Below are 14,384 nucleotides of genomic sequence, written 5' to 3' on the forward strand. Positions count from 1 at the left end.
ACAGGAATGTGCGTGAATTCGGCATTAGGGAAAATAAAAGTCAATTTGTTAAACATTTCCAAAATCTTTAGGGTAGCATACAAAGGTTTTGGCATTAAAACGCTGCCAGTTTAACCAATATTTTGCCCACTGGTGTGCTGTTTGCTATTTTTGCCCCGTACTTTAACAGTATGATTATGTTATGTCCCAAATTGATATTTGTTACATGTGCATATTTTTTAAAAAAATGAAGTTTTGGAATCAGGACCATTGAATTACAAGCTGTATTGAATAAACCAGGTGAAAATACTAGGCTCTTTGTGGTAATGTCAATTCAAAGTCTTACCAAAAAATGGCAGAGTGTTGGTTCTAGCAAGAAAAACATTGGTTTCCTCTCCAGATCTTGCCACACACAAAACAAAAAACATTGCCTGCTGCACAGAGTGGCACTGCCAGGTTGGCATGGTGCAAACCTGGCTATGACAAGGGGCAGTGCCAGGGCACTACCTGGCCATGCCCTTCTCCCCCAAGGGCTATACTCACCATTATGCCCCCGGGGAATCCCCACAATGGGTTCACGTCTGGGTGAGCCAGTTGTAAACTGCGCCAATGTAATGTCATATTAACACAGTTTGAATACGTGGTGGGGGGTTAATGACGTAGATATAGTGAAATATATGTAAATCAATGGGCGTGAACCTGGCTATGCCAGCAGCAAGGGGACGGCAAAAATTAGAAGTTGCGATCTTGCCAGTGAGATCCGCAACTTCCGCGGTTTCACCAAATCTTGAGCCCCTGCCACCATTCCCATAGACGGTGAGAATGGGCTCAAGATCGCCCCCAAAGTTTCCAGGCTTTGACTAGTTACCACATTACGAGCCTTCGTATACACTGGTTTTCCTGTTATTTTGGACTGAAAAAATAAAAAATTGGTTTGAGGAGCCAAAACGAATGTACATTTAATTTCAGGTAAGCATATTTTAATGCACCTATATTAAAATATCAGGAAAGTGAGTCCTCATTAAAATATGTGGAAAATTTGATAGTGTTTTGTTTACATGTGACAGTATAAGGCACATTCAATGACCACAGAAAAAGTCTTAGTTTTCTTCTAACATTGTTAAAAGTAAAATAAATCAATTATTGTTGCTGCTGTCTTTGATTCAAAACTAAAATTCTGCACTTTATGCACTTTTACCACAGACGAGAACAATTTAAGAAACTAGCCGGAGGAGGTCGTTTGCTTTATTGTAACCCTAGTATATAATTAAGCCCATACTTTAGGTTTCAGATATGTCCTCTTTGTGATTGCCTCATTATACTTGGTGTCTCACACACCGTATTTGTTTTGAAATTCTTTTCATCTGACTCCTGTGACATTGTGTCACTTTTGCCCTGGAAAATAATTCCAGGGGTACAGGTAGATGAATCTGACATAGTTGAGAACTAACAGCATGTCATATACTTTTTTTCCTATGGAAGGCTATAGATCAGGGAAGGGAATATGCCAGAGTTGGGTGGGTGACAGGGGAATAACATCCCTTTCTCCTCCATCGACAGGGGTAATAACTCCTGGCTCTCTGGGGAGAAATTGAAAAAGCAATAGCCATGAGCTGTGAAGCAATGCCTGTAGGAGAATTGAAAGTTAATGCTCTTCTTTATTTTTTGTCAGGAGTTGCATCTCAGTGTAATGGTTTCTAAACTGTATGTAAATGTTATGTTTCTTTTGAGAATCCTTTCATGTTCTCTGTTGTACTTTTTTTTGAAGAAGGAGGTGAGTGCAAAGTGCTGGAAAAAAATAAGCCCCACTGGTAGGTTTTCTCACAGTCAAAAAGGACAAGGCCCTGTCACATCAGTCAGGACCGAGGGGGTCAGGGCAGTGCCTGTTGATGAGTGAGGAAAAAAGAAGTGAATTCATTCTGCTTCAGGCACTTTGTCAAATGCCAGTAGCTTACTGTTGAAAACCAGTCACCCATCACTGTGTTACTGCCATGGGGGTCAATTCCTCTGTATAAATCATGGACCTGCATGCGTTTTGAAACTTATTGCAGTTACCAAGTAAATGAAAATAAGGAAAATGCTTCTGCCTTGATTGGTAGGACTCAAAATATCTTCCCACATGTTGCTGCTTAATAAAATGTATGGCTGTATTGATTCATAGAATCAAGTCATTAAAATGTGCAGTTTTGTTTATTGGAATGAAGCAATTAAATGGTTCACTTATGCCAGAAATAACCTTTTCTGATGAAAAACTATTGATTTTTTGCCACAGCTTTATAAGTGACAATGTTTTTGATTACTACTGACAAACCTCCTTAGAGTGTTAATTAAAAATGTACCAGATGAGCAGGTGCAGGAGATCATTAAGGAATCCGAGTACCACGGACCCACAATACATTTTTTTTCAACTTTACATAATGAATAGGGCACCAGAGAAAACAACAACTTCATCAGCAAAATTATCATCTTCACAATTTAAATATCATTAATTCCTTTATCTTTGGCTATAAAGCAACTTGTCTTTAAATTATCATTTAATTTCCTTTAAAGTGTCCTATAGATTTAGTTACATAAAATGCTGCTTTGCTGTAAATATGTAAAGACATTTTCAGTGTTTCCTCTGCCTTGGTTAATGATTTGCCAGAGTTTGAAAGAAGGTTTAAAGATTAATACACAAAAAATACAATGAGGGTTGTTGAAGACAATTTAAAAATTACAGTATTAAATAGTTTTTCTTTTCATGCCCCTTGTGCTTCCTTGTTAACCTATAAATTTAAAACTATTTTACTTTGTGCTTGAGAAATGTAAGACTCAAAAGCAAGTGCTGAATAAAAGATCCATTCGTGTTGTGCCCTAGATCCCAGATTGTAGGATCGATGATTGTAAAATTCTTTTTTCAAAATTTAGTACAGCCAAATGCAATATTTAATAGGCTCATTTTCTGCAAAACTTTATTTATAAGTTACGTGAAAGCAATGTTTAATTGCTTAATCATTAGAGTGCATATGAGTCACAGGCACAAGGGGCTGAATTTTCATGGAGATTCAGAGGCAGGACTGGAGGCAGGTATGTTGGCAATTTTCTCCTATCAGCTGCATGCCGATCTACCACCACGGCCCCATCTTCACACTATTTTGAGGGATGGGATTTGACAGTACTTACCTGGCAGTGGTGGGTAGCTAATTGGGCAAATTAAATTGTCCATTTAAGGCACTAATCAGAAGTCATCTGAAATTTTCTTGATTATGTGCAGGATTCCCCCCCTCCCTTGAAGTGAAATTCAAATGAATGGAGGTAGCTTTCAGGTGGCAGGCCAGGGGACCACTGATGCCTTGTTCAGTTTAAAATCTGTCATGCCCCCCTGACAGCCACAATTGCCAGAGGGAGAAAGCTACAACCACATCTTATTGGCCACCTCTCATTTTTAAACTTTGTAAACTCTTCAGAGGGCACCTCTATCTTGAGGGAGCACTCCCCTGTTCTCCAACCTACATTGGCTGCTCCCACCTGTGATAGTGAGGCTGCTGATCTTGCAATGCTGGATGGCTTTGATTAATCCTCCAGAAGTGGGAGCCAATCCACTGTCCTCAATTGGACAGGGGCGCCAAGAAGGCAACTAACTAATTGGCTGCCACTTCCAAAATCTCCCTCTGGGTCCCACCACCAGTTTTTATGGGTTCCAGAATTGGATTTTACATCCTGCGCATGAAAACGCAAACACCCATGTCAACTCACCCTTGGTGACCAATCATAGGATAGGTATTAGCAAGAGGAGTAAAGTTTGATGATTAAATATCTTGCAATGGAAAAATTGGGAAAAAAGATAAGCATTGAAAACTTGTGTCAATGTTAAATCACTGACGATTTACAGAAGTTCATGTCAAGTGCCTATGGGAAAAGAGTGAAGAGGATGTGGAAATCCTTAATATTAGTTCAAAAGTGCAAACAATAGAAACTGCAAAATCAAATACCAGTTGATTACATGCTCCTGAATTTCAGGTGACTCTTGAATTCTATTGAACGAAACACATTATTCCATGTGCTTCGGGATGTTCAGGTTACTATTGTGAATGTCTAGTTCATGGTTGATAATATTTTCAAGATGATATTTAGTTCATGGGAAGATTGTGGTTGTTAAGGTAAAGTGATTAAAATCCTGGGCTTTTGTGATTGCTAGAACACTTTTAAAAGATGGCAGTTCAGAAGGTTACCCATGTTTGTTAAATTAAGTCAGAAAAGACAGATGTAAAACAGCAGGTAAACCTATTTAGCTGGAGATATGGGGCCAGACTTTTACAAACTTTTTTGTAAGTGTAGGGCAGGGGTGAAACTGAGAGACTTCCAGATCCATTTTTTGTGTGTGTTTTCAGGCCCAATCTTTTGCATTCTGACTTTAAAATTTTGGGCAAGTCCATTTCTCGCCACAGAAGGCTGTGGTTAGAGCTTAACGTGCCCGACAGCCTGTAGAGGGAGGTATTGCGCATGTGCAGATCTCTGATGCTGCACATGTGTATTAAAAGTAGCAGGATCTGACAGACAAAGAGAGAACTGTCAGGCCCCTTCTACTATAGGCAGCCTCAAGTAGCACCCCCCCCTTCCAGAATTGCCAGGGCCCATGGCCTGAAATGGAGCCCCGCCGACCCCTCCCTGCCACCCAGACCAATCGCAGACCTTTTTCCATCCCCAATAATCGCAGGCCCCCCCCCCGCCCCAACAATGGCGGCCCCACCGCCCACCCCATTGAGAATGGCAGCAGGCGCCACCCCCTCCCCCTAAAAACAGGCCTCACCCAACTTGCCCACCTTGGCACTGCCCAGTGGGCAGTGCCCAGGTGCCAGGCTAGCATTGCCGAGGTACCAGGGTGACACTGCCTTGCCCTTGGCCTCCCCTGGGAGGGTGCCAGTGGCCTCCGGTTCCACCGACAAAGCCAACACAACTGTTCCCCATTCATGAGGAGCAGATGTTTCCCTCACTGGAGAGAACCTCTCCCAACGAGGCCATAAAGGCAAGCGAACCCGGACAACTGAGCACCGGGCTCGCTAAACACATTCAAAACCCCATTTTAACAAACTTAAATAAAATAACCAGCCTCTTGCCCATTTCTGGCGAGAAGCTGACCACACTGAAAATCTAGGATGTAGTAAAATCATACCGGTTGTGAAAACTGGCGCCATTCGTACTAGCCGCTTCATGTCTGATTTCACGGCATTTTCCTGCTGCAAAACAGGCATAAAATGGCAGTCAAATTCTGTTCATATTGTCTACATTACTTGTAAAGAAATGCCATTCAGAGATGTTTTTGTTTCCAGAATCAGTGCTAAATTATTTTAAAAGTATTCAGTGAGGGCTTTAGTTCCAGTTTGGTCCCTGGTGTGGTTGGCAGCTTACTGAGAGAAGTTAGCCAAAACAAATTCAAGACAGACCTGCACTGTAAGCAGAATAAATCACTAACTTCTTCATTAACTACTTGAAAGACGTATGTTTCAGTTTAAATTTTGAGAGGAGCAGATGCTTGAAAATTGCTTAATTTGAAGCAAGAGATAGAATCTTCAGAAGGTCTCAGTGTCCTATCGCAAAAGAAAGTAACCAGCAGGTTAGCTTGGGAGTATTGGAAAAGTAATCAGAACAAGGCCTCCACAGTCAAGAGGTGAAAAATAAAAGTTTCGTTTATCATCTCAGTGGCACAGTGGTCAGCACTGCTGCCTCACAGCACCAAGGACCCAGGTTTGATTCTCAGCTTGGGCCACACTCTGTGGAGTTTGCACGTTCTCTCCCATTACTGTGTAGGTTTCCTCCGGTTATTCAGGTTTCTTCCCATTGATATGCTGGTTAGGTGCATTGGCCATGCTAAATTCTCCCTCAGTGTTCCTGAACAGGCGTCGGAGTGCAGCAACTTGAGGATTTTCACCGTAACTTCATTGCAGGCCTACTTGTGACACATAAATAAACTTTTACTTTACATCTGAGAACAGCTGGAATTGAGGAGAATTCTTAAAATGACTGGCATAGTTGTGAACATACTTAGCTGCAGAAGTAAATAACTTTAATGTTGAGGTGGCTTGTATGAGAATTATTGAGGGTGGAGGAAGTGAACCTGAGTACATAAAGAAAATCGTCAAGTTTATGTTGCTTATTGGTTTCTCTTGTGAAATAAGAAAGTGAAATCTTGCAGCACAGTACTATCGTTTAAAACAATGTATTCAGATCTGTTTTTGAATGTTATTGGTCTTGAATCAGATCATAATGCTAGATTGCTATTGTTGTGACTTGAAGAGGGCATGGATCACCTTACGTACTGTAAAACAGAAGCCTCTAAAAGAGGCTTCACAATTTTCTCCCTTTATAGAACTTTTCCGCAAGGCACACTGCAACATTCATCCTGACAGTAAACTGCAAAAACCAGGGTTATGTAGCTGCTGCTTGTTAGGATTGCACTGATTCCATAGAATCAGAGATTGTAGGGCACAATGTGCCTGCATTGGATCTTTGAAAAGCTATCCAATTGGTTCTGCTCTCCTCATAATCCTGCATTGTTTTTATTTTCCTTTTTGAATATTTATCTGATTTCTTTTTGAAGGTTGTATTGAATCTGCTTCCACCACCCATCAGGCAGTGAATTTCAAATCATATCAACTTCTTGCATATAAAAGATTCTAATCCTGCCTCTGGTTCTTTTGGCAATGGTCTTCAATCTACGTTCTCTGGATACCAACTGATGGAAACAGTGCCTTGGTATCTCATTATCAAAACCTCTCATCATTTTAAATATCTCTACTGAATCCCCCTTTAACATTCTATTGCTAAGGGGACCAAGCCCAGTTTCTCCACTCTATCCATCTAATTGAAATCCTGTACCCCAGTACCATTCCAGTAAATCTCTGCACACTCACCAACATTTACACCTATTGTGATCATAGATGTTATGCAATCGCCATGACGTAACATGACTAACTTACAGGACTAGGCCTTCTCTTTATTCTGTAGTATGTCAAAAAAAAAATCAGTGCCTTTTTAGAGATGCATTTTGAATTGTGCTGATCCAGATCAGGTCTGCGGAAACAGCCTGAATGCCTATCCTTGTTTTTAGCTTTATCCCCTGTCCACTGAATCCAAGGATTGGGCAGAAACCTGACATCATGGGGAAGTGACCTGTAAACATCTAATTCTATCTAATTAATTTTGAACCAGTAGGCTTAAATTTAATTTGATATTTGTTGCACATGATGTTTTAATCAATCATTTAGACTGGCTCTTTAGCCTAAGTGTTGTTTCTGACGTGGCTTTGAATTGATGTTTAACCTCTCTGGGCTTCACATTCCTCAGAGAGGAGTGCAAGGCTCGGTTTGGTTGCTTGCCTTCACTGGACAAAGTAGAAGCAAAGCTCAAAGGGTTAAACATATCATTGGATCAGTACCAGACTGATTATGCAGGAGTGAATTATTATGTAACCTTGCCTAATTGTGCCATCTGGAATCTCACTGGCTCAAATATTATAACTATTTGGAAATTGGCTTCAGGCCAGTGTGATCACAGAGGTGCTGTATCGTAAACAGATTTGAGGACTCAATGGTCTCTCCACCCAATCTTTTCTTGTTGTACGGTAAAACATCTCATTAACTCTCTCTCTCCCCCACCTCCTGACCCGGCAGGCAGTTTTGGTTGGATGTATTCCTGGAGGAATCATATTCCAACTCCAACTGTCCTAGCCTTTTTTTCCATCTCCAATGCATACCATAATGAATAAATGAAAATGCTCAGAGAAAGATAAAAAGCAAAATAGTTTTTTGATAGGCATCTAATTCTCCTGGGTCGCTGGCACCAATGATCAGTAGATTAATCTTTAATTCCGGGCACATCCAGGACAATTCGGGAGGGTTGGCAACCCTACTTCAGTATGGAACATAGCACAGAGGATGGCAGTAAAATTGCAGTGGCAAACACATTAATCCTCCTGTGACAAGTAATGTGAATGGACACAGCATCAGTTGATTGTCTTATCTCAAAATGGACGAGAACACTTCCAATTTGAGTATGAAGTAAGCAGAGGTGCTAAGTCTAATGAAACTAGTAAACAATTATTGACCAAAAATGGTATAAAATGGAATTAAGTTAGTCATTGAGATCCTCTTGTCTAAGTCAGCTTGGCACACAGCTATGTTATGAAGCTTTTAATGTAGCAATGTATTTGTGCAGTTACCAGAAAATACTTCCCTTCTGCAGGTAATCCCATAAAGTCTTTATTGTCAGATCTCTGTGCTGCACAGGCAGAGGGACATCAAACAACAATTTTTTCATGTGGCTCGTTTGTCCGACGGGTTTCTTGTCAAACAAACACAACTGTGATTCTCACAGGACTGGCCCTTCTCTTTATTCTGTCGTACGTATTGAAAAATCATTCCTGTCAGCTGACACTCAACCAGCTGCTCGCAAGAACTTTGGCATAGTTTTCATAACCTGTAAAGCAGTAAGCAGAAAACCGGTCTGATAAAATGCCCGAGGAATTTGGAGGGCTGCCACAGAGGATGCAGACAACTCTGTTGCAGTTTGACAGAGATTTCCACCAAACGGTGAAACCCTCAGCACGCAGTCCCAGGAGCAGGCTGCGGCAGTTTACTTGAACTAAACATATATCAACTGTCACATGTTGACAGTCAGTGTTGACCAAACACAATGGAACATCCAGATGGCTTAAACAAAGTGCGCAAGATGTGAACAGCTATTTTCAGCTTGTGACATCAATTTCCAGTGTTGCGTCTAGTTTATTTTGTGCTACAAATAAATAGCTTGAGGATGCCAAGTATGCAGGTTCCAGGTACTGCTTCCTTCACAGCTCTCAGCCTCGTTTTGCAACTTCCCAACATTTAAGTGCTGCAAATAGAACAAAAAGTGGTTTCCTGATATTAACTTAAGAGATATTATGAACTCATTCTGTTCCTCAAGTTGGAGAATCAAATGGTGTGTTTTATTTCCTAAGAATCATTTGCTCTTTTCAAATTATTAATTATCATCAAACCCAAGTCAATAGAACACATTATATTTTAAAAGAAGGCAAATGCTATTTTTGTGACAGAATTATATTGATGAATTATTAACTATGATTCCTAGCATTACTATTCTCTCAGAATTATCAGATATGCCACAAAATAGCTAATAATTTGTTACTTTTTAATGACATCAATTGGATCTTCTTTCCAACAGGTTCCCCTTCTCCCATCGGCTTTGTAAATATGTGCCTAGACATTGGTGTCAGTTACTGAATAAAAGTCCTCACTGAAGCTTGATAAGACTGAGAAAGCACTGACAATGAGTACTTTGTACAGAAATCACCATGCTAATTTGTATCCACACTCCTTTTGTACAGATGAATCTACAGATGATGTCCTTTTGAGCGATTATGCATCGCAGAAGGAATAAAGATCAGAGTTATCTCCATTGATAATTAAAAATTGGAGGAAAGTTAAGAAGACAGGGGACAGTTATGGTTCAATCCAGTGACAGGTTTGGAGTAGGTGGAGGGAAAGTTTGGATCCTAGCTTGTATTAGACTCTCTGTCCTTTGAGTGATTGATCAAGTTAACTTATTGGTTTAGCCTTGGATGTCTCTATGGTGCAGCCATAATTTTGAAATTTTTATCTTGGACCTTGCAGAAGGTTCCATAAGAAGGGTTTATCAATGTTATTGGGAAGACAAAAGCCATTGGGCGCAAACTTACTGGCCACTCATGCCATGGTCCCGCTGCGGCGAATTTGGCACCAGCTTTTGGTCATCTGCCCTAATATTCCCTTATGTGTCTCAGTATGAAATTTTATATTATAATGCTTTTTGTGAAGTGCCTTGGGAAAATGTATTACAGAAATGCCACTATACAGTTTAACACAGTAAAACCTCGTGGTGGCATAGTGATTAGTACTGCTGCCTCACAGCTCCAGGGACCTTAGTTCAATCCCAGCTTGGGCCACTGTCTGTGTGGAGCCTGCACATTTTCTTCGTGTCTGCATGGGTTTTCTCTGTGTGCTCCGCTATCTTTCCATCCACGGAAAGATGTGCTGGTTAGGTGCATTGGCCATGCTAAATTCTCCTTCAGAGTACCCAAAAAGGCACCAGAGTATGGCAACTAGGGGATTTTCATAATAACGTCATTGCAGTGTTTATGTAAGCCTACTTATGACACTAATAAATAAACTTTAAACATGCAGACAAACTTGGTATCATTACAGATGATGATGAAAAACAGTCTTCTTTGCTTCTGTCTTTACAGGTGCATCTGTTTTCTTTAAACCCAGTGCACCTGTGGTTTGTGTGTGAACATGAGAATGAAGTTGGGCTGAGACTTGGGTCTGATGCCTCCCAAGTTGAATAGTTACTCACAGTTTAGGATCATCCATGATGAATAGTTGCAAAGGGAAGGTACCAGAAGATAAATGTCATCCGAGGAACAGTATTCATCATGGACCCCTACTAAAACACCTTATTTTTAAAAAAAAAATGCGCCCCTCACTGTGAATTAGTTCTTGTATAATGTACATATTGTAAACACAGGACACTGTGAAGTAATAGGCAACATAGCACTGTTGAAGTATTCAATCCAAAGTTCCCTGCTTAATTTATGAGTTCTTTTATTTCTCAGTTAAAATATTAGTCTTAATTAAGTCCCATAGTGTAACACATCAAGTGAAACTGGGATAGGACTTGGCTATGAGTATAACCATAGTTGAATCTGGAACGGCACATCAATGTGATCCCACGCTTTCAAATCACTTTAACAAATAGCATGGCTGACATTATTGCTGCAGTGCTAGATTGTTAAAGAAAATTGCAGAAACCTTTTGTTTTGACTCTTTTTTCATGTTTTTCCTCCTCCTCTTCTTCTTTAGGACAGCTATCAACCCCCAGCCTGCCACGAGGACCTGATGAGGAGTTGTCATTCTGTTCTCAGAGCCCTGCAGTCTCCACAAAGGTACAAGCAGAGCACTTCATTCAGTGTGCAGGCTTCCTTTTCACTTACTAAGCTTTGAAAATCACAACTTGTTTTATATTAGCAGCCAAGTTCATTCTGAGCTGATCTATATTCGATAAACATATTAAGATGCAGACTTAACTCTGCAGCATTGGGTATATTTTTTAAAAAGTTGTTTCCTTTATACTTGATCAACGTTGTGTACATAGCACAAATGTGCACATAAGCACACGCATAGTAATTATATTCAGGCACACACAATATATATAAGGCAGGATCATATATAACATATTAGCATCGATACATGTGCATGAATTGGGGGTGAAAATCCAGGATTAACCCCCAAAGCTGACCCTGTTGACTTCCGGTTGACAGGATCTGCTTCACTATATGTGCTGGAAGAGTTGTGAATTTTTGGACCATTTTGTTTTTCTTAAAGCAACAGTGGCAACTGTTGAGTGGCTTCTTTACCAAGGAAGATACTGCCCAGAACATGATGAAAGGGGAGGTAGTTCAGACACTTGAAGAGTTTAAAAATGATTAGGAGGAGGTATAGGATAGGCTGTCTGCACTTTAAGTTGATAAGGCACCAGGATTGGATGAGATGTATCCAAGGATACTGAAGAATGTGAGAGTGGAAATTGTGGACGTACTGGCCATAGTTTTCTAATCTTTCTTCAAGGGTGTGGCAGAGCACTGAAAAATTGCATACATTACACCCTTATGTGGATTAATTAAGGAAAGTCAGTATGTATTTGTCAAGGGAAAATCATACTTAACTAACTTGCTTGAGTTTTTTTTGATGAGGAGATAGAGAGATTGATGAGGGTAAAGCTGTTGAAGACTTGCAAAAGGAATTTAATGAAGTGCCGCATAACAGACTTGTGAGCAAATTTAGAGCTCTTGGAATAAAAGGGAGACCAGCAATGTGGATATGAAGTTAGCTGAGTGACAGTAAACAGAGGAAAATAGTGAGCTGTTGATTTTTGGACTGAAGGCAGGTTTTATCGTAGAGATCCCCAGGACGCAGTGGTAGGACCACGTATAAAACATTGGTTTGACTTCAACTGGAGTATTGCTTCCAGTTCTGGGCATCACACATCAGGAAGGATGTGAAGATATTGGAGAGGTCACAGAGAATGCTTCCAGGGATGAGGAATTTCATTTATGTAGAAAAATTGGAAAAGTAAGAACTATTCTCTTTGGAAAAGAGAGTTGACAGGAGATTTGATAGAGGTATCCAAAATCACGAGTGGTCTGGGCAGTGCAGATAGCAAGAAAATGTTTTCATCGGTGGAAGGATCGAGAACCAGAGAGCGCAGATTTAAGGTAAATGGCAAAAGGAGAAATGGTAACATGGGGAAAAACTTTTTCATGTAACAAGTGGTTAAGATCTGGAGTGAACTGTCTGAATATATGGAGAAGGTGTGCTCAGTAAAGGCTGTCAAAAGGGAATTGGATCATTATCTGAAAAGGCAAATTTGCAGAACTGTGGGCAGAGGCTGGTGGGTTGCATGAGGTTAATTGCTTCCTTAGAGGGCCAGCACAGACATAATCAACTGAATGGTCCCTTTTTGTGCTGTAACCATTCTATGATTCTGTGATGAAATGCCACTGTAATGTATATTTATGCCTGGCCACAAGTGACTGAGTAATTTGCACGTTACCAGCAGTGCATCAGTCACATTGATATTTTTGCACCAGATTATGGGACAATATTCACAGGCCACTGCCAGTGTAACACTTCATTCAATGAGATATAAGCTGATTTGTCACAGAATAAGATGGACAATTTCCATTCAGACCTCCTTTTCCATCCTTCTCATAGAAATGGAACAAGCATGTGTACAAGCACACACTGACAAACAGTCATTCGCACATTTGCTCACACTCTCACTCACTTTCTGGGTGGCACCTTTTCATAAATCGTAGCATCAATATGCCATGATGAACAAGTATGGGAAATTGAAGCAAAAACCTTAACCCCACCACATAATCAAGTCCTTCTAGATTTCATTATTACTATATCATATGCTTGTTAACAGCCTCAAAATTATATCCTCTATGCTTTATGCACTGTATTTTTCTTGAAATAATATTCAGCAACTGTGACTGCAGAACATTTAATATGAATTGTTTTACATATTGTTTTCATGAAATTGATACTTGTTCTGAGAATTCAACCTTTTAGAAATAATTGCTATCAGAATTGATACTCAATTTACAATTGCTGTAAGCCATTTCTATTGGCTTATTAAACCTGGATACCCCTCACAATTTGTATTGTACAAATTAGCAGTACTAACAAGATTATAGGTTCCCAGGGAAAAAGTGATTTCAGTTCTGTCCAGTGTGGACGTTATGATAAATGAAGGTTTCCATAAGGATGCTCGCTATCAGATGTGTGGAATTGCCTGTTGGCAGTGGGTGACAACTGATTGGATGTTGGTGACTTATGAGTGGAGGCATTGATTACATCATTGCAGTAGACTTGGATTTATGACTGACAGCCAGTATTACAGACCAGGACAAATATTAAAGTATGAACCCATTTTTAAATTCAAAGCGATGGATTGAAATCCCTTCCATAATTCTATCAATTTGTAAGTGTTCCTTTAGTAAGAAGGGCAAATGGAATTTGAAACTGTGGGAAACTTTTTGGAAGTTGGAACATTTCTTAAATCAGTAGTTGATGTTCCAGGATGTGAATAGATCAGGATCTGGTGCTCGATACTCCAATCTTAATGCAATCACAGTTCACCCATTGTAGAATATACTGAAGGAACACTCTCAAATCACTGATTTGAATTTTGCTAATATCAAAACATACAGTTATATTTGTGGAACTCTGAGCACAAAAGAAAGTAGTTCAACTCAGGTGCATCTGTGAACTCTTTGCTATTGCAAACCAAAACTGATTTTCTATTAGTTATAGTTAGAAATGAATATCTTGTTGTTCTGCCTTCCTTACAAAAGCCACAAATGTGGCCAGTGTGCTGACAGGACAACTTCTGTGGTAGATTTAGAATCTTCAATTAATTTGCCTATCATGTTGTTCATTTATATTTCTCAAGTCCCTCAAAAAGGTTCCTCATTTTCCTCAGTTGTTTGAATGATTATAAAATATACTTTCTCTCCTTTGTACTTCCCACATAGTTCTTGGGCAAGTCTTGCCTTTGAAAAGCCTCACTTGGCTCAATTGGTAGCACTGTTGCCTCAGAATCAGATGGCTGTGTGTTCAACTCCAGAGACTTGAGCACAAATTTTCAACCACATGTTCCATTGCAGCCCTAAGGGAGAGCCACATTATCGGGAGTGCCTTCTTTCTGAGGATGAGATGGTAATCTGAGTTACCGTCTGCCCTTTAAGATGGGCATAAAATATCCCATGACACTATCTCAAAAAAGAGCAGGGGGATTATCCTCTGTGTCCAAACCAATATTCATCC

General features: G+C 40.0%; 1 protein-coding gene across 1 annotated transcript in view; it reads left to right on the forward strand.

The window, feature by feature from the left end:
* LOC145348390 (adhesion G protein-coupled receptor D2) overlaps positions 1 to 14,384 on the forward strand; it is a 265,728-nt gene that overhangs the window by 170,674 nt on the left and 80,670 nt on the right. The window contains exon 24 of the mRNA XM_080196603.1: positions 10,854 to 10,936. Coding sequence (XP_080052729.1) covers positions 10,854 to 10,936 — 83 coding nt within the window. The remainder of the gene's footprint in view (positions 1 to 10,853; positions 10,937 to 14,384) is intronic.

This window comes from Carcharhinus amblyrhynchos, chromosome 9, assembly GCF_965287045.1.
Source record: "Carcharhinus amblyrhynchos chromosome 9, sCarAmb.v2.hapA, whole genome shotgun sequence".
In the NCBI taxonomy this organism is placed as follows: domain Eukaryota; kingdom Metazoa; phylum Chordata; class Chondrichthyes; order Carcharhiniformes; family Carcharhinidae; genus Carcharhinus; species Carcharhinus amblyrhynchos.